A 25,810-nucleotide genomic window follows, 5' to 3' on the forward strand; every position below is an offset into this window, starting at 1 on the left:
CGGATTAGAGTACACCTGCTCTTAACCCCTATACCACACTGGCTCTCTTTCACAAGAGAACTGCACTGAAATGTCTGAGATATGTTTGGTTTCTCATGCACCTGGGAAAGCAGTTCTGCAGAGGAATTCTCTCATTTCAGGAGTTCAGAAGGAGGTCCTGAAGTTCTTCAGATTAGGGCAAGAAAAGATGAAGAGAAACTTATTGGGGGCTTATTACGGGCATTGCTTCTTGGGATTAAGAATTTTCAATAATCAAATGCTATTTAAATATATCACTTTTGAGAAGAAAATACCAGGCTTCCAATCGTTATCCTGCACTAAGAGTCACACAGGCTTTCTAGAGGACATTTCCAACAATACAGAACCCCTCCTTCCCCCCAAAATGGCAGGAGATAAACTGAGAAACTTTATTTTAAAAAATACAGCACTTATAATCAACGTAATTTTGATCTGGTGGCAGCCTTTGTCCTCAGTGACTGGACTACCTGGAGGATCTGACTTGCCACAGAGAGATTTCATTGAGACTTCAAGCTCCCCTACTGTCTCTCTTGATTTTAAAAAGATGGTATAATCTGTGCTATTGCTACAAATTTCCTGAGGCCAAGAGTCCATCTCCAGAGATTTTCAACACAGACGTCCAATTTGGGCTGCATGCAGTTCCTGATCAGGAATATACCACTGACGGTTGCTCCTGCCATCATCAGCAAGAGTCCGCTATTGATCATCTGAAAAAAGAAAAGCAAATTGTGTAACAGCTCTCAGTCAAAAGCCTAAAAGCCTGGTGACAGGGAAGAGAGGGCTTTGCAATAGATTTATCTGGGCAATAGCAAACCATACTGTAAACATAGTTTTTTTCTAGTAAACTCTGTGATGGGATGTCACCTTTTTTTTCTGTCCTTGCTCAGAACTTATATCTTCCCAGCTACACAGTTGGGCATTTAAGACATTTAAGAATGTTTCTAAAGACATGTTTAGTACTCAAAGGTTCAGAAGAATGGCTGTTTATGATCAATTTTAGCAAAGATACGAAGTATTGTTGAAGGCTTTCATGGCCAGAATCACTGGAGCATTGTGGCATTTTCTCCTGATGTTTCGCCTGCAAGATGCCAGCCACAGATGCAGGCAAAAACTGAATGTTATGTCAAGAGAAAATGCTACTGGAACACGGCCATACAACCCCAGAAAACCCCAGAAAACACCCCAAAGATATGAAGATGCTTTACAAATAAAAAGCTTGCTGAACTACTGGTCTACAGGCTGCAGAGACCATTTGCCCTGCAGAAAATGCCTGCTTGTGAAGGTGGGCTTTATGATGGCATCATGCCCCACTGAGGCCCCCCAGCCCCCCCCCCCCCCCCCCCCGTCTCCAGGAATGTGCCAACCCAGAGATGGCAGACCTGTGCGGAACAGACAACGAGAGGACTCTTCTCTCCCCAGCTTTCATTGAAAAGCTAAATGTTAAGGCCCAGTCCTTTTTATTTCAGAGCTATAAGGAGAAAGGCCACCGAGAAATTTCCTTGCATCTCATCTCCACCACAATAAGAGATGAAGAGAGTCCAAAATTAAAAATTTATCACACACATGTGCTGATTTCAGAAAAATCCCTCTGAAATTCCACTGACCTTGTTCTGCCATTTCCACCTTTGCAAGGCTTCATGGTAGCGGATTCGGGAGAACGTGACCTACATCAGGTTACAAAAGCATGCGGTTGAGCATGGGAGAAACTGAAGTAACGGGAAATGGGGAAAGTATCACCGTATCATAGTGCCTCACCATTGTGTAGAGAGGGATAATGGTAGAGGGCAGGAGGGCATGAAGGAAGTTGTCCACATGCTTTCGAAAGATGAACCACTTTGAGTTAACGTGGGAGCGCATCTGAAACAATCAAGGGAGGCTTTGTATTTATTTATTATTAAATGTGATATACCTCCCACTCCCGAAGGGCTCTGGGCGGTGTACAGAAGATAAAATGTTGATAAAACCATATAATACAGTCTCATAATTAAAACCCCAAAATAATACACACATCATTACATCAGAAAAAACCAAATAACAGATGGCAACTTAGAAAAGACCCCTCTGGGAGAGGACTGGACACACCACTAGTGGTCACCAGTCATATGTAAGGGTCTGTTACGCCAGTCAATAATTGAGACTCAGGGATATTGAACCATGTCAAGTCCTGGGATTCAGAAAGCCAGCGCTGGCACTCTGTTCTCTGCCCCCGGTATATATCTCAAAACATTGCTCCTTTAGACAATCCCCCCTCCATTCCCAAAACAATTCACATAAGAAAAGACAGTGAGAAAGCAACATTGTTATGGAATTTCAAGCCACCACAGGCTCCCTCCCTTTCCCAAGAAGTCAGAGATAGGGGAGAAGGCTTGCCATCCAGGCCCCGGGCTACTGACAACAAGCCCAGGTGCGGCCTTGACTCTGGACATGGGATGCAGGCCAGTGGCATAGCGCCAATGGGGCCAGGTGGGGCACGACGCCCCGAGCGGAGGAGCGGAGGGGTGTGGCTGGGCCATGGAGGGGGCGTGGCTGGGCTACAGAGCGGGCGTGGTGGGGACGTGGCGTTCCGGGGTGGGGCGGGGATGGACAACGCTGCGGCAGGGGTGCAGGGCGCGCACGCGCCTCAGGCACAGTTCCCCCTTGCTCCGCCTCTGTGCCAGGCCCAGCGGGAGCCAGGCCTGACCGGGGGGGGGGGGGGCGCGGCACATCAGCAACTATATCAGTGACATCTCTTGTCACTTCATCATCACAAAAACCATATCTGACTTACCTCTATATAATTGTACATGGCTAAATCTGAAATTGCATGGTCATCAGGAACTCTCAGCCTGGAGAACTCAGGGAGGCAGACACCTGAGGCAGAAATAGGACCCTTACACAAAGGTAAACTTTGGAGCTCTCTGTGCACTTTTTTCTTACATTTACATTTCGTGTTTTTAAGTGTACTTGAACCAATCTCCTCTGCAGATCCAAGTAAAGAGGAGGGGAATACAAATGCCATTGCTTTATTAAAGACAAGCCTGTGTTGATGAGACAGTAAAAATGGGGATATTAAAGGTCACAGGTATAGAAACACTGTTAAATTTATTGTCGAAGGCTTCCACGGCCGGATTCAACTGGTTGTTGTGGGTTTTCCGGGCTGTGTGGCCGTGGTCTGGTGGATCTTGTTCCTAACATTTCACATGCATCTGTGGCGGGAATCTTCAGAAGTGTATCACAGAGGGAAGTCTGATACACAGCCACAGATGCAGGCGAAAGGAACAAGATCTACCAGACCACGGCCACACAGCTCGGGAAACCCACCAGAACCAACTGTTAAATTTGGCAACTCTTTTTCTTCTGTTTGAGCTTCCTGTTTGGTTCTCAGAGTCTTCAGCAACGAAATCATTCATATGAGCAGCAGTTTTAACAGGAGATACTGAAGAAGGGGGCTGCAAATGCTTACAGCTCCCTCTTTACCCACAGATATGAACTCACTGAGATTATTTTGACACTGGTCCATTAACTCGTCAAAAACGAGACAGTCTTCAAATCCCTGTAACAAAGGAAAAGTGCAGGCTTGAGACAACTTCTAATTCATGGAACTGCAGAAGGGCACAGAAAGTAATTAATTTCCCTGCATCAAATAAATCTTGGCCTCAATCATCCAAAATCTTTGTTCAAACTGTTCTTGGGGAAACTTTTCTAGTTTCCTTGCCAGTATTTTCTGGTTTGCTCTATCCCGACAAAACAATTAGTGCTCCTGAGTGCAATGTATAAGATCACTGGGTATCTGGATAGCTTTTTTGTCTCAGTATGTATACACCAGATGTTCTCAGTCTTCTTGGTAACTGAAACCCCCCCCCCATTCCCATAGTTTTCTCCCTCCCTCCCAGACAGGCTGTCTGGTGTAGTGGTTACAGTGGCAGACAACAATCTGGGAAACCCAGATCTGAAATTCCCTCCGCCATGGAAGTCTGCCAGTCACATGCTCTAAGTGCACAAGAGGATTCTGAGATGGAAAAAGAAATTAGAGAGGCCAACAAAAACAAAAACGTAGTGGTAATGGGTGACTTTAACTATCCCCACATAAACTGGAAAAATGCATGTTCAGGCCATAGTAAGGAGAGAACATTCCTGGATATGCTAAATGACTGTGGCTTAGAGCAGATGGTTGTGGAACCAACCAAGGGAGAGGTGATCCTATATCTAATTCTATGTGGGACCCAGGACCTGGTGCGGGAAGTCAGTGTTGTTGAGCCGATAGGGAACAGCGACCACGATGCTGTCAGATTCAGTATCTCTGCATGCGAACAAGTGACAACTACTAATGTAGTTACATTTGCCTTCAGAAAGGGAAATTTCTCAAACATGAGGGAGATAGTCCACAGGAAGCTGAAAGGGAAAATCAAGAGAGTCAAAACTGTGCAAGATGCTTGGAGGTTATTTAAAAACACAGTTATAAAAGCTCAGCTGGAATGTGTTCCGCAGGTTAGGAAAGGCAGCACCCAGTCCAAAAGAAAGCCACCATGGTTAACAAAGGAGGTTCAGGAAATTATCAGAAAAAAGAAAATGTCTTTTAGAAAATGGAAGTCCAGTTTGACTGATGAAGAATACGAGAAGGAACACAAATGGTGGCAAAAGAGAAGCAAGTTAGCTGTAAGGGAGGCAAAAAAGGATTATGAGGAACGCATGGCTGCGAACATCAAGACCAGCAACAAACAGTTATTCAAGTATATCAAAAGATGGAAGCCAGCTAGGGAAGCGGTAGGCCCATTAGATGACAAAGGAACAAAGGGTGTGCTAAAAGATGACAGGGAGATTGCAGAGAAGCTGAATGAATTCTTTGCATCTGTCTTCACCCAAGAGGAGGTGAGGAAAATTCCTGCACCTGAACCAAGGCTCATTCCGCACATACAGAATAATGCACTTTCAAACTGCTTTCGGTGCTCTTTGAAGCTGTGCGGAATAGCAAAATCCCCTTGCAAACAGTTGTGAAAGTGGTTTGAAAACGCATTATTTTGCGTGTGCGGAAGGGGCCCAAGCTTCTTAGAAGGCGAATCTGAGGAACTAGCGAAGATAGTGGTAGACAAGGAAGAAGTTCTGGCAGCCATTGATAAACTAAATGCTACCAAATCCCCTGGCCCAGATTGCATTCACCCAAGAATTCTTAAAGAGCTCAAGCATGAAATTGCTGATCTTCTCACTTTAATATGCAACTTATCCCTGAAATCAGGCTCCATCCCTGAAGACTGGAAGATGGCCAATGTCACACCAATCTTTAAGAAAGGATCTAGGGGGGACCCGAAAAATTACAGGCCAGTCAGTTTGACATCTGTTCCTGGTAAATTAGTAGAATCTATCATTAAAGATAAAATTATAAAACATGTAGAAAAGCCAGACCTGCTGAGAAATAGTTAGCATGGCTTTTGCAGAGGAAAATCCTGTCTTACAAACTTACTAGAGTTCTTTGAGGGTGTAAACAGGCAAGTGTATAAGGGGGAACCAGTGGACATTGTCTACTTGGATTTCCAAAAGGCTTTGGACAAAGTTCCTCACCAAATACTATTGATTAAAAACTGGTTGAGAAACAGGAAGCAAAGGGTGGGTGTAAATGGGAAATTCTCTCAATGGAGAGATGTAGGGAGTGGTGTCCCCCAAGGATCCGTTTTGGGACCAGTGCTCTTTAACCTATTCATAAATGACCTGGAAATTATGTAGGCTGGTGAGAACTGCAAAGGATTGCGAAGAGCTCCAAGCGGACCTTGATAAATTAGGTGAGTGGGCTAAGAAATGGCAAATGCAGTTCAATGTAGCAAAATGCAAAGTGATGCACATAGGGGCAAAAAATCCAAACTTCACATACACGCTACAGGGGTCAGTGCTATCAGTCACAGACCAGGAAAGGGATTTGGGCGTCTTACTTGATAGTTCCATGGGAATGTCAACTCAATGCATGGCAGCTGTGAAAAAGGCAAACTCTATGCTGGGAATAATTAGGAAAGGAATTGATAATAAAACTGCAAGGATTGTCATGCCCTTATATAAAGCAGTGGTGCGACCGCACTTGGAGTACTGTGTTCAGTTCTGGTCGCCACATGTTCAGAGGTGGTCTGCCAGGGCCTGCCTCCTCGTCATGCCCCTGGGTTGAGACTTAGAGTGTATAACTGGCCCAAATTTCCATGGCAGAGTGGGGATTCCCAGGTCCTCGTCTAATACCATAACCACTACACCATGCTGGCTCTTAGTCTATGTATAACATGAATAAAAACTGAGGAATCCCCCTTCAATTTTTCTAGTGAAAACTGGGTAATTCTGGCAAACACTAGGAAAAAACTCATTCACAAAAACTCTTGAAATAGGTGAAACGCTTTTGAAGAAAAACTTTTTATACTCTATATTATGTATCATTTGGGCATTTTCCGGACGGACATAATATTCCAGGGGAAAAACCAGGACCACACGTACTGGGATGTTTGTAACTCGGTTTCTCCCTCCACACGGATGCCCGTCAGGAGAAAGAACTCCAGGTGATTATGACCGGCCTCGGTTTAGTTTCATTTTCTTCACCAATATTGCCGCGTCTGCGCGAACTGCCCCGTTTTCCTGGCATTCTGATTGACTGCAGGCGGCGAGGCAAGAAGAATAAACCGGTCCGCCTCCTGCCGAGTTCGCCTGGGAGTGGGAGCGGAACGGAGTTTTTTTAAGGAACCGCCAATGTATTGTTTTTTGGAAACCCTGGGATAAGGGAAATCTTGCGGGGCGGGCCCAAGTTAGACCTGGAAGCCATGCGGAAGTCATGGCCGAACCGGGATGTTTCACCTCCCAGGGTATATGGTCCGTGCAGAAAATGCCTCGGTCAGCTGCCAAAGCAAATCAATTCAGCAAAAATAAACAAAAATTGTTAAGTGAGGTAAGAACCTCCTCTCAGACATAGGGGAGTTTTGACATAGGGGAGCTCAAATACCAAATTCCTGATGTGGTACCTACACATCACGAAGCTTCAGAGAGTGTTTTCCATTTCTTTTTGCTGGGGGGGGGGATTTCTAGTGAGAAAACTACTGAGAGATGCTTAGAAACTGCAAAGCTGACTCCTTCACTCACAGCATTCATGCCTTGCCCATAGAAGGGGACGACTGCATGCGCGGCATCCCCCATCAGCACACAGCAAGAGTCTATGTGGTACACGGAGCACTTCACAGAGACCATGGCTTGGGCTGGTAGCAAAAAATAATCTTGCCTCAGAGCTTCCCTGAAATAAAAGAACAGCACATCATGGATCAACCCTCACAAGGATAAACAGCAGGAGGATTTATTAGGATCTGTTTTGGGATGCAGGCTCTGCATCATAGAGTCATAGAGTAGGAAGAGACCCCAAGGGCCATCAAGTCCAACCCCCTGCAACACAGGAGCACACAATCAAAGCACCCCCAACAGATGGCCATCCAGCCTCTCTTTAAAAACCTCCAAAGAAGGAGACTCCACCACACTCCGAGGTACCGCAGTGCATTCCACTGTCGAAAAGCCCTTCCTGTCAGGACATTTTTCCTGATGTTTAGGTTGAATCTCTTTTCCTTCACCTTGAACCTATTACTTCTGGTCCTGGTCTCTGGAGCAGCAGAAAACAAGCTTGCTCCCTCACCAACACAACATCCCTTCAAATATCTAAACGTGGCTATCATGTCACCTCTTAACCTTCTCTTCACCAAACTAAACATTGCCAGCTCCCTATGACTCTCCTTGTAAGGTGTGGATTCCAGAGACTCCTGATGGCTCTGACAGCTGCAAGGCATGACATGGTTGCTTTTCACAGCAAAAATACATGGGAATCTGATCCTGAACATCATGTGGTTTGGCCCATAGGTAGCCATTTTAATAAATACGTAGCCCTATTTGCCCACTGGAGCTCTGGAGCGCAGTGGAACAGGAAGTGTGTCGGGGCAAGAAATCTTGTCCTAATGTGCTTCCTGTTTGCTGCACAGCAAGAGAGGAGTAAGATTCCCTGTCCCAGCACATTCCTCTTGCCCCAGGGAAAGGAAGAGCACTTCTGGCATGACTTTTTGCACCAGAGCGGGGCAAGGCAGTGGAATGCGAGCAGTGGGTAGTGGCCACTGAAATAGGGATACAATAAATTAAAGGAGTTAGGACTCAAGGCAGATCCCCTTGTATACCGCAAGATCTTGAGGATGGCTCTTGCCACAGATTGTGACTTTCAGATCCACTGTGCAGATCTGTCCTTAAATGTTTACCTTCAAGATGATTAGTAGATAAAGGGAGGCCCGTCATCTACAATATTCTCTTGATAATTTGCTGCACTTCTGGATTCAGAGAACATAAATGGCAAAATAAAACTTACTTTCCAATTAAGGGAATGGAATCTGGAAAGTACATTTTGAAGAAATCCAGCACTTGGTCTCCTGTTGTGAGCTTTCCAAAATCCTCAAAAGGCATGAAGAGAGTGCACGTGAATGACCGATCCTACAGGTTAAAAACAACAACAGAACTTCAAAGGAATAAAGTCAGTTCTGACCCCAATGATAGTTTCCTGAAACAGAGTTGAAAGAACCCCCCGCATTATTATTTTAAACAAACATTTTAAGCAGCCCCCTCTCCCTGATGATCTACAAATTTCAAAGCAAACAACTCTCAGTTTCATCCTAAGCTCTGTAATAAAGTATTACATACTAGCAGCAAAGCCCATTGAGGGGGTGGGGGAAGCATTTCCCCCTGCAGTGGGCTTCACCAGGGCCACAGCAGCATCCCGCCCCCAATCCCAGCGTGATACTTCCCACCGGCCTGGTCCTGAGTCTGTGGCTTGGGGGGGGGGGAGTGGAAAGGTGTGTCTTGGGGGGGGGAGGGTGTGAAAGTGAGACTTGGAGTAGGAGGAGGGTGTAAAGGAATGGGTGGGGGAAGGGAGGGTGAAAAGGTGAGGCTTGGCTGGGGAAGGTGGGAAGGTGTGGTTTGGGGTGAAGGGAGGGTTAGAAGGTGTGGTTTGGAATGGAGGAGGGTAGAATGGGGAGGCTCGGGGTGGGGGGACCAGGTTTTGGTGGGCCAGCAGAGCAGTGGGCACCAAGGCACCACTGCTCCACTGGTCAGGATGGGCTGTGGGGAATGGGGGGGACTGGAAGGGTTTTGGCAGGCCAGGGGAGCTGTGTGCAACAAGGCACCACTGCCCTGCCAGCTGGGATGGGCTATTGGGGGTGACGGGGGGGTGGAACTGGGAGGGTCCTGGCAGGGCTGGTGGAGCAGCAAGGCGCTTCTGCCCTTCCAGCCTGGCTGGCCTGTTGGGGATTGTGGGAGGGTAGAGGGAACCGGGAGGGTGGTGGTGGGGCCCCTGGCAGAGCCAGACTGACTCCTGGGTTGGGGGAAGGCAGGATGGAATGTTGCCCACCAATGGGTGAGCACTTTGTGAGCCCTGCTTGCCGATTGGTGGAGGGTTCATAATTGCAACATTCAATTGCTTAGACAATTACTAGCGGGCCCGACCACGCGTTGCTGTGGCTGAGTCTGGTGAAGTGGAAAAGAAAGAAAAGGGGAAGCGAACGGTTCGAACATGTGTCATTGCACAATGATTGCAAAGGAGGGGAGGGCCAAGGGTCCCCTCGCTCCCCTCCCTCTCTCCCGTTCCCTTTCATGGCAACCCAGCCGGTCCCTCCCTAACGTTCCCCTTCCTCTGCTAGGGTGGGTGGGCCATGTCCAGGTGGGCTGGTCCTGTCCCTTTCACTCCCTTCCCTTGCAGGCAAATGATCTAGCATAAAAAACGCTGGGAGGCATGAGCTACGTTGTGTTCAAATTTCAGAGCGTTTGGTCCAGCAAACCCCCAGACCCTCCCTCACCTTCCCCTTCCTCCGCTGGGGTGTGTGTGTGGGCCATGTGCAGATGGCCCGCCCCACCCCTTTCATTCCATAAGGCAGTGGTTTTCAAGGAAGGCATGGTTGGTTCCCTTGTATCAGAAGGTGTTGTTTTGACAGCCAGCAGATGGCGCTGTTGCAGAACAGAACTGTGGTTCCAACTGTCACAGGTGTGGCATGTACACAATAACTGGCACAGTTGTGACATGTACACAACAGGAGGTGTGGAAACAGTATGGAAACCTGGCCACACGCGAATGCGACGTTGTGTGAAAATTTCAAAGCAATCGGTCCAGTAGTTTGGGAGATTACCTGTCAGCAGAAAAACGCACTATATAGGTTAGGATTGCTATATAGGTTAGGATTGCTATTAAGAACATAAGAAAGAGCCTGCTGAGGTCGCACCACAGCTTTATATAAGGGCATGAGGGCATATTAGGCTACTAGAAATACTAGAAATGCTACAAACCAGCTTCAAGCATTCTTTTAAAAAATTTTAATTAAAAGGTAACAATATTCAATTGGAGACAGTATTCAGAGCAAACGACACTGTCTGGGAGCAGCAGACCCACCCCCACCGCCAGAGCTGCCCCTTCTGAAGACGATGAGCTGCAATTCCAGCGGGTTCTGCCAGCCCCACCTGGACGCTGGCATCCCTGTTCTCACGAGACTTCAAGGGAAGTGACCGGACATGTCCACACTGGCTTCTTAAGGGGATGGAAGCAGCAGGACACTGAGGAGGGAGGTGGCTGGGTGCTTCCTCCAGTCTGTGTATCAATATTTTTTTCAATTTCTTAAAAAGCATACACATTGAACACATAAATAACATGTGATCCAAAATTTGATCCATCCTTTGATCCATCCTGAAAATTTCCCCAATTTTCAAATTGTGCATTCCAGTGAAAAGACATCTTTAAGGCAGCATTACTCTCATTCATACCAGATTGGGCAGAGCGATCATCATGAATGTGTTCCTGGGCCAGATGTGAAGAAAATTCGGCTCCATCGCGAACTGAATGCAGACACAAAGAAAAAAGTTAGAAAGGAAATTACACAGGCAGTAAATGTGAGGAAGTCAAGTCTGTTGATCCAGGAAGCAGAAGAAAGCAGAGACTACTAGTACTTAGAGAACCTGTTACCATTACATACCTCTCCATCTTTTGGGGGAATTGTCAATTCCATGTATCCATGAGGAATATACATTTGGCTGTAGTTGAAACGTGTTTGCCTCATGAACTGCTTCCTGACTGTGGAAAATGCTCCGTCACAGCCCACAATCAGATCACAGGTAATTTCTTTTGATCTAAGGTTTGACACCCCCCCCCCCAAAAAAAAAATAGAGATAGAATTGGTTTACTTACTTGGATATTTGTAACCCCAGTCCTGTAGCCCCAATAGTGAAAACCACCTTTGTTTAGTGAATATTAACTAGTTTTTGGAATCGTTTGAACTTAAATTGGCCTGGACCCCTCCTTTGTAAAATTACCATTTCATGCATGGAGGCTTTCCATCAGGGGTGTCAAACATGCAGCCCCTTGGAAGCGTTTGTCAGGCCTGCGAGCTAGTTGAGGCCCACCCTCCTGTTCTGGCCTGGGGGATCTGCTGTGGGCTTACCTGTCGGGCCCCACCCCCTCTTCCCCACCCGCTCCCAGTCTGACCTAGCAAGCCCGCAGGGAATTGCCCAGCCCAAGTACCCACCCCCTGCCCCTGAGCTGGCCTGGCAAGCTTGCAAGTCACCCCCACCCCCCACGCCAATCTGAGCTGTCCAGCCTGCTGGGGTCTTCCCAGCTGAGGCAGCCCCCCCACCCCCCATGCTGATCTAGGCTGATGAGCCTGCTGTGGGAATCACCTCCTTCTGTGCCAATCTTGGCTAGCAAGTCTGCTGTAGGGTTGCCAGTTGTGGCAACCCTCTCCCCTCCCCCATTACTGACCATCTCTCCCACTCCCAATATGATTTGGCAAGCCACCTCCCCAGTGCCAATCTGGACTGGTAAGCCTGTCGGCCAGGAATTTCCCAACCCAGGGTACATCTGCTAATTTTTGGCATTCCAGAAATTTTGCAACTTGTTTTTCAGTGCATATTGTGTTATCTTATTTTTAGTATTGTTCGGAGCCACAAAAGCTGAATATGACCCAGACATTTCTGGATATATGAGAAGGCCTGTCTTACGCTGTTAATGGGCAGCAGGATCAGATGATGAGTCCATTAGTTCACAATAATTTAGAACATTTCAACATCTGTGTTTTCTAAAGCACAAAGATCTCCAAGTTTACTTGTTTCTAATGTTTCTTAAAATCAAAAGGCATGCCTCAGTTTGAAGGCCAAGGTCCCAAACCAACACTTTCTACTTTATTACGAAGAGATCACACCGTTATCTGCTGAAAAGTGCCTGAAACCTACTGAAAATAGGGACGCCAGCCCTCAGGCGGGACCTGAGGATCCTCTGGAGTCAGAGCAGATCTCCACATTGCAGAGATCACTTCCCCTGGAGGAAACGGATGCCCTGGAGGGGGGGTTCTTGTTGGGGTTTTGCAAGTGTCTGTCAACAAACTGCTGAAGTCACAATTTATGACCTGATCTATTGATTAGCTATTGGTCAGTGAGATAGCCATTGCTGAAATTATAAAGTTAATTCTGTTTGGTTGTGGTGGGCTTTCCGGGCTGTGTGGCCGTGGTCTGGTAGATCTTGTTCCTAATGTTTCACCTGCATCTGTGGCTGGCATCTTCAGAGATGAATCACAGAGGGAAGTCTGTTACACACTGTGTCCAGTAACAGACTTCCCTCTGTGATACATCTCTGAAGATGCCAGCCACAGATGCAGGCGAAAGATCTACCAGACCACGGTAGACCACATATATCTTTTAGCAGCATTTAGTTTGTGGCATTTAAGCAGTGAGGTAGGAATCCATCTCTATCACCTAGATACAATCCCCTAACATCAATGATATGCCAGAGTAAACTGCAGAATGCCCCAGCTAATTGTGTTAAAACCAACTGGCTCATTTGTTTGGATTCTGATTAATTATTAGAGTGCTCAGAAAGGCCTGTGTTATCTGTTACCCTGTAAAGGTCAATGTCCTCGTTTCTAAATCACAGTGCAGCAGTTTGTGTTCAAAGTGCAATTTAGCATTGGGATATTTCTCTGCAGCTGTAAAAAGAAAGGGGGGGGGATAAATATATTTGATTAACACAATTATTCAGGCAAACATAGCTGCTTCATCAAATTAAATTTTCCCTAGAGATCTGTAGAATTATTTCTCAGGTAAAGTGTTTGCAACCTTGTCTGAAGCAAACTAGTGGGATGCCACAGGGTTCTGTTCTGGGCCCAGGGCTATTTAATATTTTTGCCAATTACTTGGGTGATGGAATAGAGGGCAGGCTAATCAAATTTGCAGATGACACCAAATTAGGAAGGGTAGCTAATTTCCTAGAGTGCAGGGTCAGCATTCAAAGTAACCTGGCCAAATTAGAGATCGGGGCCAAAACTAATAAAATGAATTTCAACAGAGATAAATATAAGACACTACTTAGGCAGAAAGAATGAAATGCACAGGTATAGGATGGGTGGCACCTGGCTTGACAACAGTACATGTGAAAGGGATCTGGGAGTCTTAGTAAACAAGCCGCGGGGTGGCACAGGCTGCCTGGGGCTGGGAGACAGCGAGGCTGATGGCATACTTTAGAGACTGAGGTGGAAGTGGTTTGGAAACATATTCACTGCATTCCGAAGCCTTTTGTTTTCAGGGCTGCAAATGCGAATTCAAAACCTTTCTGCCCCACGTAAAATCCCACCTCTGCCTTTTACACAGGAAATAACACTGGTATCACATTTGTTCATAGCTCGCCTCTGTTTTACTGAAGCTAATGTCTCAAACAAAACATTATTTTAAAATCTGACACACACAAACAAAAGAAGGACCAGGAATAGAAAAAGTCACACTTACCAGTTAGCAGTTCCCTGTTTAAATTTGCTCTATCAACAGACAGAATGTACTGCATGGGAAAAATAGACCAAGAATATTTTGGTGTTTGTTTTAAGTGTGTACAAACAATCCAATGAAGTCAGAATTGTTATCAGAATTCTCAGGCATCCCAGTTATAGCCGACTACTTGAGCACCTGTGAAGCAGCCCACTGGGAACTTTCCCAGCAAGTTTAAGGACCGTTCCAGTCCTGTATACCATCCGATGGGGAGATGCAGAGGTGGGATCCAGCAGGTTCTCACAGGTTCCCGAGAGTAGGTTACTAATTATTCGTGTGTGCTGAGATGGGGTTACTAATTGGTAATTTTGCCACGTGATTTTTGCCTGAGTTACCCCCCTCCTCTCAGCAGTAGCATGCAGAACTTGAAGCAGTCTAGCAGGAGGTGCACTGGCGTGCGTGGCAGCCTGCGCCTGCGAGCATCCGTTTCCTGCCCAAGGACCAGCGCAGCGGCTGTGTCCTTGCCACAGCCCCGCCCATGAATGCCCGCCCCCAGAATGCCTGGCCACGCCCCCATCGTGTCCCGCTCAGCCCCATTGGCGCTACACCACAGTTTTAATCCCACCACCATGGGAATCTGTTACTAAAATTTTTGGATCCCACCACTGGGGAGATGGGTGATGTTGCAATCCACTGACATTCTGTCCATGTATTTTGCTAACCCTAATGACAGACTCCTGGCTATCTACATAAGAAGAGCTGGACATCACAAACAAGTGAAAAGTAGCACTACTAGAGGTTATATTAACCCACAGCCAAAACCACCGGGTACCTGGCTCTTGGTCCCATAAGGAATTGAATACTGTTTTCCTGAAAGTGTGTGAATCCTTCTTGCTCTCATGGGAATGCCTTTAGACACAACCTGAAATCCAAAAGGCAGAAGTTGTTTTCTGTTCATACTAGTATCGTGAGGGCTAACATGCAATTTCTTTACCAGACAGAGACAAATGTTGCCTAATAAAAAGGGGAAAGGAACTGTATATTCAAAGGCTTTCATGGGCAGCATCAAGTGGCCGTTGCTGTTTTTCAGGCTGTCTGGCAGCGGCCTGGTCATTTTCGCTCCTAATGTTTTGCCTGCACATATATGTCTGGCACCTTCAGAGGCATGTCAGCGTGAGATGCGTTTTTCTCCGTGGCACAGTGTGGAGTGATTTGTGTGGTTGGGTCTGTGTTTTGTCCACCTCACAGGTGGGAGGGAGTTGAGGTGTATTTGCACGTGTCCAAGTGGAATTCATTTGCAGAGCATTTGAATGTGACTTGGTGGTCTGAATCTTTGTGATCTTAGAAACCGGAGTGAGGTGGGGATGGGTTGCATTATGCGGTTGAATGTTGAATGGTGAAAAGTCCTCTGACTTTTGGTTTTCTTTTTTTAGTACCAGTAGCCAGGTTTTGTTGATTTTCAGATTCTCTTTCTTTTTGTTGAAACCTCCTGGTGTTTGTGGATTACAGGGCTTCCTTGTATTCTCTGACATAGTAGCTGTTGGAGTTGTCGAGAATGTCTGTGTCTTCATGTCTGGCTTGGCTTAGAGCATGTTCAGCTGCTGCTGATTGTCAAGACCCCTTAAAACCTTGGTCTTGCCACGTCTCAAGGGAAGACAGGACGTTGTGGCACCCTGGCACTGCTTGTAGTTCGGGTTAGAACTACGTGACGTAGGAATGCGTGGGTTTAATTGAAATGACTCTCTGAGGCAGGGGCACATCTGGTCCTTATCTTGGAGCACAGCCTTGGAGACGTGCAGGCTTGGATATGGCTTGTGGGAGAAGAAAAGGTGGGGTTGCCTAGCAACAGAGCAAAGGGACGGGTGAGATGTGGGAACCAAGGAGATTGTCAACTGTGAAATCTTTAGTTTTGGCAAAGATCTTTGAAATGTAACCTATCTGAAATTAATAAATCTATTTCGTATCCACTGAGTCTATTTATTGGGAGGTCGACATAACACAACACTGATTTCTCATCTTGGATTAGTCAGCAGTGCGTGCCATATTCTTCCATTCTTGCTGCATGATATGGGATAGACTTCTGCGGGGTTAAGGGGATCTCTCTTGTCTTTTGCTCTATTTTTCTCGTGGGTCTGAAGACTATTTGAAGGTTAACTTTTCCTTTTTTATAATGATTTTTATTTTTTAAAAATACATACCACAACCAAAATACACTACATATTTCTACAGTGAACCAGTCACCCTAACGAAAAAAATCCCATCTAAACCACCAAAAGTAACATAAAACTACTTGACTTCCCCCAAAAGCCCATTGCTAAATTTATCTTTAATTTGTGGCTGTCAGTTTTTCCCATCTTGGGCCCACAAAATAAACATTTCCTGAAGGCAGCCAAACCCTCTGTCTCCAGTACATCTAATAACAAAATCACCAGCTGGCCAAAGCCCTTCTTTCCTCCGTGGTGGCAAAAGGGGTGGCACAGTTTAGGTGGGAACTTCCGTGGCTCCGACGAGGGGGAGGGCAAGTGAGTGCTGGCGCATAGCAACAGAAGAAAAGAAAGCTTTCCACTCTGTCCATGGCTGGCCAGTTACTTCCAATGGGACGACGACTACTATGAACTGACAGGTGGGCTGGCCATTGGGAAGCCCCCTCAGCCCCGTGGCAGTTAATTTTTATATGGAACACTTTGAAAAACGAGATCAGGAATCAGTTCCCTAAAGCCGAGACTGTGTAGTCCTGATTTGTGGATGATACTTTTCCAACTGGAAGCCATGATGGCGAAGAAGAATTGATAGGCAACCACACAAACCACACACCACACTGTGCTATGGAGAGAAACACCTCTCATTGTGACATGCCTCATGGTGAGACGCCAGCAGCCATAGAGGCAGGTGAAACATTAGGAGCAAAAACTACCAGACCACGGCCACGCAGCCTGAAAAGCCCGCAACAGATTTGAAAGACTTTGTAATTTGTGAACTGGTTGCCTTTTAACACACTTTAGCCACCTTTTGTTTCATGCTCATGTTCATTGTTCTATTCACAATAACATGTAGAACCCGCACCTCACCTACTACAACACAGGTTTCTAACTGCATACTTAACAAGGCACCTGTGGAATCCTCTTTAGGTATTAAAAATAGCCATATCTACTGAGGCAGAACATCTGCAGAGAAAATCAGAAGTCATAATGTGAAATCGCACAGGCTCAGTATGCCCGAGGTCCCCACGGGGCATCTGGCTGCAGCAGACCCCTGGAAGGAGTTTTTTGTACCATCAGACCAAATCACTGGGGATGAGTCCCTCACTGGATGACTCAGGCGGCAGCCATTTTGCTTGGTATCTTCCCACGCAGCCCTTGCATTCTGCAACTGGAGAATTGGAACGGGCCAATGTTTAGGGTGTCAGACTAGGACAGTGGTGGCGAACCTTTGGCACTCCAGATGTTATGGACTACAATTCCCATCAGCCCCTGCCAGCATGGCCAATTGGCCATGCTGGTAGGGGCTGATGGGAATTGTAGTCCATAACATCTGGAGTGCCAAAGGTTCGCCACCACGGGACTAGGATCTGGGAGACCCAGTTTAGAATTTCTGCTGAGCCATGAAGCTCATCACTCTCTCATAGCCTAAATCAGAAGTTTGTTGGGAGGATCCTGCCTAACCACACAAATCACACACCCCACTGTGCTGTAGAGAGAAACACGTCTCATTGTGACCTGCCTCTGAACCCAGGGTAACCCCTCGAGCTCTTTAGAGGAAGGGCAGGAGAAACATTTCATAAATAAACACAATGAAGTTCCAAAAGCATCCAATAAATGAAGGTTGTTGATCCCACCATCCCAGCATTGTCTGTTTGGAGTGGCTGCACCCCTGCAAGGGCTCAGGTTGGTTTTTCCCAGTCCTTCTACCTGCTAACTGGAAATTGCAGGGAGTCAACTGAAGAATCTCCTGCATGTGAAACCTGCATCCTGCCTCTGAGCTTCAGTCTCTCTGAAGCAGGTTTTCAGCGCAGTCTTCAGGAGAGTCGCTCCAGTCCAAGCCCATTCATTTCAATGGGCTGAGACGGGCACAATTTTGCATAGGGTGGCACTGTTGGTGTACAAAAAGTTGAATTTGGAAGGAGTCCTATGTACTGTATAGCATAATCTTCTGCTGGTAATTTAAAATGCTGCTGTAAAATACCAGTCCATACTTCTGCTTAAAAACTTCCAAGGAAGAGATAAATTCAGCTTCATTTAAAAAAAAAGGGGGGGGGGAGAAAAGCATTGCTTGAACTGCCCTCGTTGTCCTCACTGGAAATGTCACAAAGCAACAAAGGTGCACAGTTCAGGATGACCAAAAGACAAGTGGAGCAATTCCTGCATAAGCAGAGACAGAGGAACCAATGACTATAGGACAACTGCAATAGGAGCGTGTCTACATTAATCCCAGCAAAGCAAGAAATGCAATAATAGTGCACAATAAAATAGCAAACTACAATATTACAGGGAAAGAAGGGACGTAGAGTCAAAGTGCTGCCTATGTTGAGGAGAAAGTGCTGCAATTCTGTGTATTGTAGAAGGTTTCCATGCCCGGATTCAACTGGTTCTGGTGGGTTTTCTGGGGGGCTGCGTGGCCGTGGTCTGGTGGGTTTTGTACCTAACGTTTCGCCTGCATCTGTGGCTGGCATCTTCAGAGGTGTATAACAGAGAAAAGTCTGTTTCACACTGTGTCTACTGAGAAGGGAAAGTTTAGTGTGGTATATTGTCCATTTCGCAGGGTGGGGAACCAATCAGTAAGTGTTTGGGTGGAACTTGCTATGCAAAGGTGTGGTTGAGTGCATTGTATTGCGGGTGGGGTTATCAGTCCATTTTTAAAGTACAGTGGAACCTCGGTTTTCATTGCCTTCAGTTTTCATTTGGCTTTGGTTTTCATCGATTTTTTCAGTGAAAAATTTGTCTCAGTTTTCATCAATTTGCCTCGGTTTTCATTGATTTGCCTTGGTTTTCATCGATTTGCAGCATGGTGCAGGGGTTTGTGGAGAAAAATCACCCGGACAAAGCTGTTGCAGGCCATGTCTGCAACTTGTTTAATGACAATGTCTTGCCCCATTTCAGACAAATCTTAAAGAGGCGTCAGAAACAGACCTCTTTGGACAGCTTTCTGGTGCGACATTGGTCCACTGGCTCTGAAGCTGGTCCTAGTGTTATTGTTTGTTACTGTTTTTCAGCATTAAACACTAAGTTTATTCACCCAAAATGTGTTTTTGGTATGTTTTTTTGAGTGCCTAGAATGGATTTACATTGATTCCTATGGAAAAGTTTGCCTCGGTTTTCATCGGTTTCAGTTTTCATCTATTTTTTCGGATGGATTACCAACAAAAACCGAGGTTCCACTGTACTAGGAGCCAAGATGTGTTAATTTTCAGTGTCTCTTCTTTCTTGTTGAAGTTGTTTTGGTGTTTGTGAACTTCAATGGCCTCCCTGCGCAGTCTAACTATACAAACAAGGTGTTTCCTAGGGTTCAATTCAATTCCCTTTGAGAATACATCAATAATACAGCTCAATAATTGCCACCACATAACAGGTTCACTAAATGAAATTTCTTAACAGTATCCACCCAAACATTCAATTCATCATGGAAGGGGGGGGGGGAAGGGGAGGGAAATGGGAAACGGCCATTTTTGGATGTCGTGGTGATCGGCAAAGCAAACCAACTATCGGGCCATAGAGTCTATAGAATACCAACTCATAGAACAATATCTAACCCCCTTCTCCCGCAAAAAAACCTAGTCACCACCCCCCCCCCACACACACACAAAAAGGGCTTAATCAAACTCTGGTGGGTGGGGCAAAATGGATCTGTGAACCTCATTTTTAGTGCATTTGAATGTGTCCTGGTGGTTGAATTTGCAAATTGTATATTAATATAGACTCCCATTATAGCTGTACTATATTCATTGGTTCATCTGTGCCTGCTTACACAATAATCACGACAGTTGTCTTTTGGTCTCATTGCAAATGTTCTGTCGTCCTGCTTGCTTAGAATACCTGGCTTCTTCTGGCTATCCAGTGGTCCAGCACTATTCAGACTACCTAAACCTAAAGCATAATGCAAGCCAACTGTAACCTCACCTGGTCTTCCATCCCCACAGCCTGCAGGGCCTGACGTCCCCTGTGAGACAAAGCTAAATTAATGCTTCTACCACGAGCCAGGCTGGAAGCACGAATATCTGAAATGAAATGAGAGTAGGCACCATCCTGCAGCTTTTGTGTATGTGTGTGTGTGTGTGTGTGCCACTGAAAGATTTCTTTTTTCACATCCATCTAAGGCATTTTCCGCACGGCCAATATATCCTGGGATAAGGTGGTGAAACATCCCGGTTCGGCCATGACTTCCGCAGGGCTTCCGGGCCTCAATCGGGCCCGCCTCACAAGATTTCCCTTCTCCTGCAGCTTTCACAAAACTATAAAATTGGAGGTTCTTTTTAAAAAGCTCGGGCAGCTCCTGCTCCCATGCAAACACCGCAGGAGTGTTTATTTTTCCCGCCTCGCCGCCTGCTCTCCCCGCCCCACAGCTGCAGCCAATCAGAATGCCAGAAAAACTAGAATGTTCACGCATGCACAGGAACCGACATAAACTACGTACACTACGTAAACTGCAGAAACCACGTAAACGTTCATGTGAAAAATGAGAATAAACCGGGGGCTTGTGCATAATTCACTGGAGTCCTTCCTCCCGGCCTGAACACACTGACGGGGTGGCCATGCGAAGGGAGAAACCGAGGTACAAACAACCCTGCATGTTTGGTCCCAGTCTTCCCTCGGAATACTATGTCCATGGGGAAAATGCCTAAAAGCAAAACTGAAATGGCAATTCCGCACTTCACTTAGTATCAGACGGTACTCCCTGTAAGAATCCCGCCCATTCAAGAAATAGTCACAGTGGACATTAACATTCTCTTGCCAAAGACATACTGGCAGCATCCTGTATTAAGAGAACAAAGGACAGGGGCTGGTTGTTAAATAAAATGGTGAACTGGACCATCCAAAGCGCTGAAGGCCTGTTCATGTGGGAAGCGCATACAACCTCCGTGTACATGTGTACACCTGTGAGAAAGAGTCACTGTCAGGCCTGGCTCTGCTGCTGAGCCTGCTGGCGTCACAGGGCTGGAGCCAAGGTCACACCTGTGCCTGCTGTTATCTGTGGCCTGAGGGCCTCCTTACTCTGTGCTTGCTTGCAACTAGAGAAATATGCATACCTGCACCCACCGTCCATTTCCTGGAGATGGGAGTACGATGGGAGTATGACTGTCACGGCCTTGGGCAACTCATAACAATACTACATTCACACTATCTCTTCTCAGTTGGGCAATTGTGGGAATCAGTAGGAGGGGGGAACTTCTGAATGGGCAATGCTTTAATGTTTGGTAATATAAACTTGGTGCAAAGCCTTGAGTGCCAGCTCTGACTTTTTGCAGCCTAGGTCTTGATACAGTTCAATAAAGCTCTAGAAATATTCCTGAGTTACTGTTACTGGACTAACAGACCCTTACAGTCACATGCTTTTACTTTACAAAACTAGGAGCCTATCCCTGGATAAATGTGGGCTTTCAATCACATAGCCAGATGTACATGCATTGAAGTCAACATGAGAATTGTTTAACATGTGCATAAAGAAAAGGCAAGTTTTGCAGTTTTGGTCTTTGAGAAAGGATTCATTGGGGCAGGGCAGCAACCACTGGGGAGCTTGATACTCCACAACTTGCAAAACTCAGCCAGGGCTAAGGTTCAACAGTAGCTCCAGCCCCACCATGACAGTCAGTACGGTGGTAGTGGTTGCAGTTTCAGACCACCATCTGGGAGATCCAGGTGTGAATCAGTGGCAACAGCAAACCACCTCTGCTCATATCTTAGCTTGAAAACCCAAGTCACAGATCAACCATGACTTGATGAGCTTTCCACCACCACATAACTAAGAGGCCTGTTGCACTGGTTACGTGGACCTTTCCAGAGGTCTCCATGTAATCTTCATCAGATTTGAATGGGTTCATGTTTCCAAGTGAGTGCCCTGGGACAAGGCTTGCTAATATCACTGGACTCTGATCGCCACATCTCAAAAAGGGTATCGAAGAGATAGAAAAAGTGCAGAGAAGGGCAACAAGGATGACTGAAGGATTGGAGCACCTTCCTTATGAGGAGAGGCTGCAGCGTTTGGGACTCTTTAGTTTGGAGAGGAGACGTCTGAGGGGGGATATGATTGAAGTCTATAAAAATTTTCTCTCTTTCTCACAATACTAGAACCAGGGGGCATTCATTGAAAATGCTGGGGGGAAGAATTAGGACTAATAAAAGGAAACATTTCTTCACACAACATGTGATTGGTGTTTGGAATATGCTTCCACAGGAGGTGGTGATGGCCACTAACCTGGATAGCTTTAAAAAGGGCTTGGACAGATTTATGGAGGAGAAGTCGATCTATGGCTACCAATCTTGATCCTCCTTGATCTGAGATTGCAAAAGCCTTAGCAGACCAGGTACTCAGGAGCAGCAGCAGCAGCAGGCCATTGCTTTCACATCCTGCACGTGAGCTCCCAAAGGCACCTGGTGGGTCACTGCGAGTAGCAGAGTGCTGGACTAGATGGACTCTGGTCTGATCCAGCAGGCTAGTTCTTATGTTCTTAAATATACACTGTACATGAAGTGAACATTTTATTTATTTATGTAGAACATTTTAATGATGCCTCTCCAGCAAGCTCCTGGATGCAGCTTAAAAATTTAGACAACAGAACGAAGCCAACATTAAAGCAACTAACTAAAAAACAAACCACCGTCATTAAAATAACTGGGGCATAACCACACCCTCCCTGGTTGAGATGCTCCCTTGGACAGATCCTAACAACCCCTCCCCTCTCCCGAGGCTTGCAGGTGGACTGGATCTGTGCCCACCCCTGGGGTTTCTTGTTTGGGGCTATCTGCTGCCCCTTGGTGGCCTCCCATCCCACAGCTTATACAAGGGAGGGGGTGTCTGAAAGACTGGGTGGGCGTGGCTCTGATGATGCTGGATTTTGGTTTGGCGATGCCAGAGGAGGCCTCACCGGGACAACGAGCTGAGTGGTGTGGGACTGCCATGGCGGGCAGGAAGGTGGCTGGCCTTGGTCTCCAGGCAGATAAGACAAAATAGAAATGACGTAAGTTGCTTTGGGTTCCCCTGAGAAAGAAGGTGGGTTAGAAGTTATGTAGATAAATCAATAGGATTTCAATTTCTATTCTAAGACTGCAAACATTGTCAAGATAACCTACCTTGTCTGGCTTCATAGATTTCCACAGAGAACCCCTTCTTTGCAAAGAAGCAGCCATTTAAAGCACCCACCTGCATCAAAGCATCAGAATTATTTAATTTAATGTACGTATTTAATTATTTAATGTAAATAATGTAAACATTTCTAAACTGCCTTTCTCTGAAGGACTCAGCAGCAAACATGGATGACTAAAAATAGTGTCCACTGTAAAACAAATAATCCAGTAAATGTCAGCAACCAGCCAGCACCGCTAACTTCACTGTTGTTGCCCCACGCAAACCGAAAGCACACCCTGGGCCTGTCTCTCTCAGAAAGGAAGCTGTGCCCTGTTGGGTAAGGTGGTGAATTATCCCGTGATGTAAGGCACCAAAGCTCAACTGAATCAAGGGGATTTCAATTATGATTTCAATTACCAACACAAAGTCACTTTAAATTATTTACATCTAAATGTCAATATAGTACTTCAGATATTGTTCTGCACAGGATGGCTCCAGTTAGCCTGGCCTCATCAGATCTCAGAAGCTCAGCAGGGCCGGCCAGAGGAAGGCAGCGGCCAGCCATTTCTGTTAGTCTCTTGCCTACTGTTACTTGAAGACGCTCCACCCGCGCAATTCAGATACTAATTTAGTAAAAGTGCATATGAACTGCTCTGATAACTATAAGCACATTCCTTAAAAACTGAGCAGAACTTGTGTTCAGTCTGAGAGGGCCCACTATAATTCAGCCGCTTGGATCCACCCAAAATGTCTACGGATGGACAGCAAAGAGCAATGCCCCTTGAAATAGTGTTTTGAGGTGGGGGGGGGGAACACCCCATGAACAGAAAGAGTTAGAGGTCTCCCACAGGAGGTAAGCAATAAAAACCAGCCCCAACACGCATGGAAATTAAGTTGCAGATTGAAGCCAATGTTTTCACTATTCATGAAAAATACAGAATGATTCATGAAATTACATAACCAACCCCCCAGAAGCAAGGACTGGTAATAGTCACTGAATATTCTCAATGAAAGACTGAAGTCCTTATTTTTTTGGGCTGGTAGAATAGGCAGAATCTCAGATCTATCATCGGAGTACCTGGTCACTTGCAGATCAGCTGATTCCTGAAAAATAGTTGTTGACCCTCCAGGTTAAAGGTAAAGTAGCAGTAAGCAAGTATTTTATGTAATAAATATATGCAAGGGGAAAAAACCTGGGTCAGTGTCAGCTCTGGTGGCGGGCTATAACAAAATATGTCACGCTGTAGTTTAGTTTGTACAGAGTTTGACACTTCACTGAAAGCCAGGGCACAGCTGAAGTTTCGTACCCAACCTAGAGGTGACTATTCTGATTTTACTCCTAATAGCCAAACTAAGGTTTGGATATGAACCCAGGCAGTGGACTGTCAGACATGGCAATAATGACAAGAGAACAAAATGCACATTCCTTACCAAGCCTCCTCCGATAATGGCAACCCTTTTCTTCGGTGTATCAGAAAGGTCCATGATTTGAATCTCTCTTTAAACTTTGATTACTCCAGGAAGAGTGCTAACGTTCTTTGGTTCAGTCCTTTCCCCTGAACTACGACCCTCATTCCCGGCCGGGGGGTGGAGAAGGACGCAGTCCACTCCCTATCTGATTTCGGCGGTCAGTGCAAATAAAATCATTCCGGCCCCATGGTAGCTTAATGGAAAACTAGTCAGCCAGTGTTACTGCAGCTGCAGCGAATGGGAATGGTCTCTGAGCTCAGCTACTTCACTTTTCAGCCTTGCATGGAAAAGTTGCCAATAACACCTCTTGCATTTCATGGTCTTTTAAACTCACTGTTCACAATTTGTTTTTCCTCTCTCTTCTCTCGATGCATTTCTGCTGACTTTGTGCATCTGACGAAATGGAGGTTTATCCCCAGGACATGCAAAGGCAGTTCTCAGATAGCATTTTTTTTTTTGGCATGCAAAGCCCCCTAGAGAAGGTCCCGCCCCATTCCTGGATGGCAGCAAAAGGAGAGCACTGCCTTTCTCAGGCAACACATCCACTTTCCTTTTGTGAGGAATGCCTGTCAGGTGAGAAATCCCGCCTCTTGTGCCAACGAGCACCAATCAAGGCATTCCTTCTGGCACAATGAGTGAGCTAGGACAGGAGCATTTCTTAAGCAGATTTTTGGTCAGGACGGAGCTCTTTCTGAGCTCTACATGCTGCCTACATGTGCCCGGGGCTAAATAAACATGAGCTCATAGCTGGATACACATACCTAGTACACATACACTCTAAAACAGCCAGAGTTGGTGCAGAATACCAGGCTGTTACCTGAATTGGATGGACCTAGAGGGGGATATTAGCTTGTTGGAGGGTCTCCAGACAGATAAAATTAATTGCACTTGCTGCCGGGCCAAATCCTGAATCCTTACTGCTTTAAATGGCATCTCTGTCGCCAGCCTCTTTAAAACTTTGATTTGAAATTAAGCTTTTAGTTGATTTTAATTTAAATGTATTTAAACTAGACTAGATTAGATTTTAACTAGTGTTAACGATTTAAATTGTTTTAACTAGACTAGATTGGATTTTAACTACTATAATTGTTTTTAACTGTTTTAATTGTTTATTCAATCACATGTATTTGTTATTTACTATTGTAAGCCGCTCTGAGCCCTTGCTGGGAGGGCGGCGCACAAATCAAATTAAACAAACAAACAAACAAGGGACCTTTTGCCCATCTATTCGGGGTTTTTTATTCCTTTGTCATATTTGCATGAGAAAAAACAATAAGACCAACCTCCCATCAGCAGT

The 25,810-nt window shown here is 45.9% G+C and overlaps 1 protein-coding gene across 6 annotated transcripts; it reads right to left on the minus strand.

Annotated features, from left to right (window-relative positions):
• Positions 1-393: 393 nt before the first annotated feature.
• Positions 394-25,051, minus strand: KMO (kynurenine 3-monooxygenase). Of its 6 annotated transcripts, XM_048502424.1 has the most exons (15): positions 24,475-25,051; positions 23,049-23,118; positions 19,881-19,978; positions 14,600-14,689; positions 13,792-13,840; positions 12,908-12,995; positions 10,995-11,148; positions 10,786-10,857; positions 8,351-8,472; positions 7,099-7,246; positions 3,493-3,550; positions 2,786-2,868; positions 1,774-1,875; positions 1,623-1,682; positions 394-725 (listed from the first exon to the last, which is right to left on the minus strand). In XM_048502424.1, exons 1-15 carry the CDS (start codon positions 24,526-24,528, stop codon positions 555-557), a joined length of 1,419 nt encoding a protein of 472 aa, XP_048358381.1. In that variant the 5' UTR covers positions 24,529-25,051; the 3' UTR covers positions 394-554. The 6 variants fall into 6 exon arrangements, with proteins under 6 accessions (XP_048358381.1, XP_048358397.1, XP_048358389.1 ...); XM_048502440.1 differs by lacking the exon at positions 19,881-19,978 and having other exon boundaries at positions 24,848-25,051; XM_048502432.1 differs by lacking the exon at positions 19,881-19,978.
• Between the last annotated feature and the right edge of the window lie 759 nt (positions 25,052-25,810).

This window comes from Sphaerodactylus townsendi, linkage group LG01 (genome assembly GCF_021028975.2).
Source record: "Sphaerodactylus townsendi isolate TG3544 linkage group LG01, MPM_Stown_v2.3, whole genome shotgun sequence".
Taxonomy (NCBI): Eukaryota; Metazoa; Chordata; class Lepidosauria; order Squamata; family Sphaerodactylidae; genus Sphaerodactylus; species Sphaerodactylus townsendi.

What these genes read in the sequence shown, in the direction of transcription:
- KMO (XM_048502424.1), bottom strand. Translation starts at nt 24,528, where the DNA reads ATGGACCTTTCTGATACACCGAAGAAAAGGGTTGCCATTATCGGAGGA. An exon ending in CCATTATCGGAGGAGGCTTG is followed by an intron (nt 23,119 to 24,474) that starts GTAAGGAATGTG and finishes GCTTTGATGCAG; the next exon opens with GTGGGTGCTTTAAATGGCTG. An exon ending in CTTATGGGACCAAGAGCCAG is followed by an intron (nt 13,841 to 14,599) that starts GTACCCGGTGGT and finishes TTTCCCATGCAG; the next exon opens with TACATTCTGTCTGTTGATAG.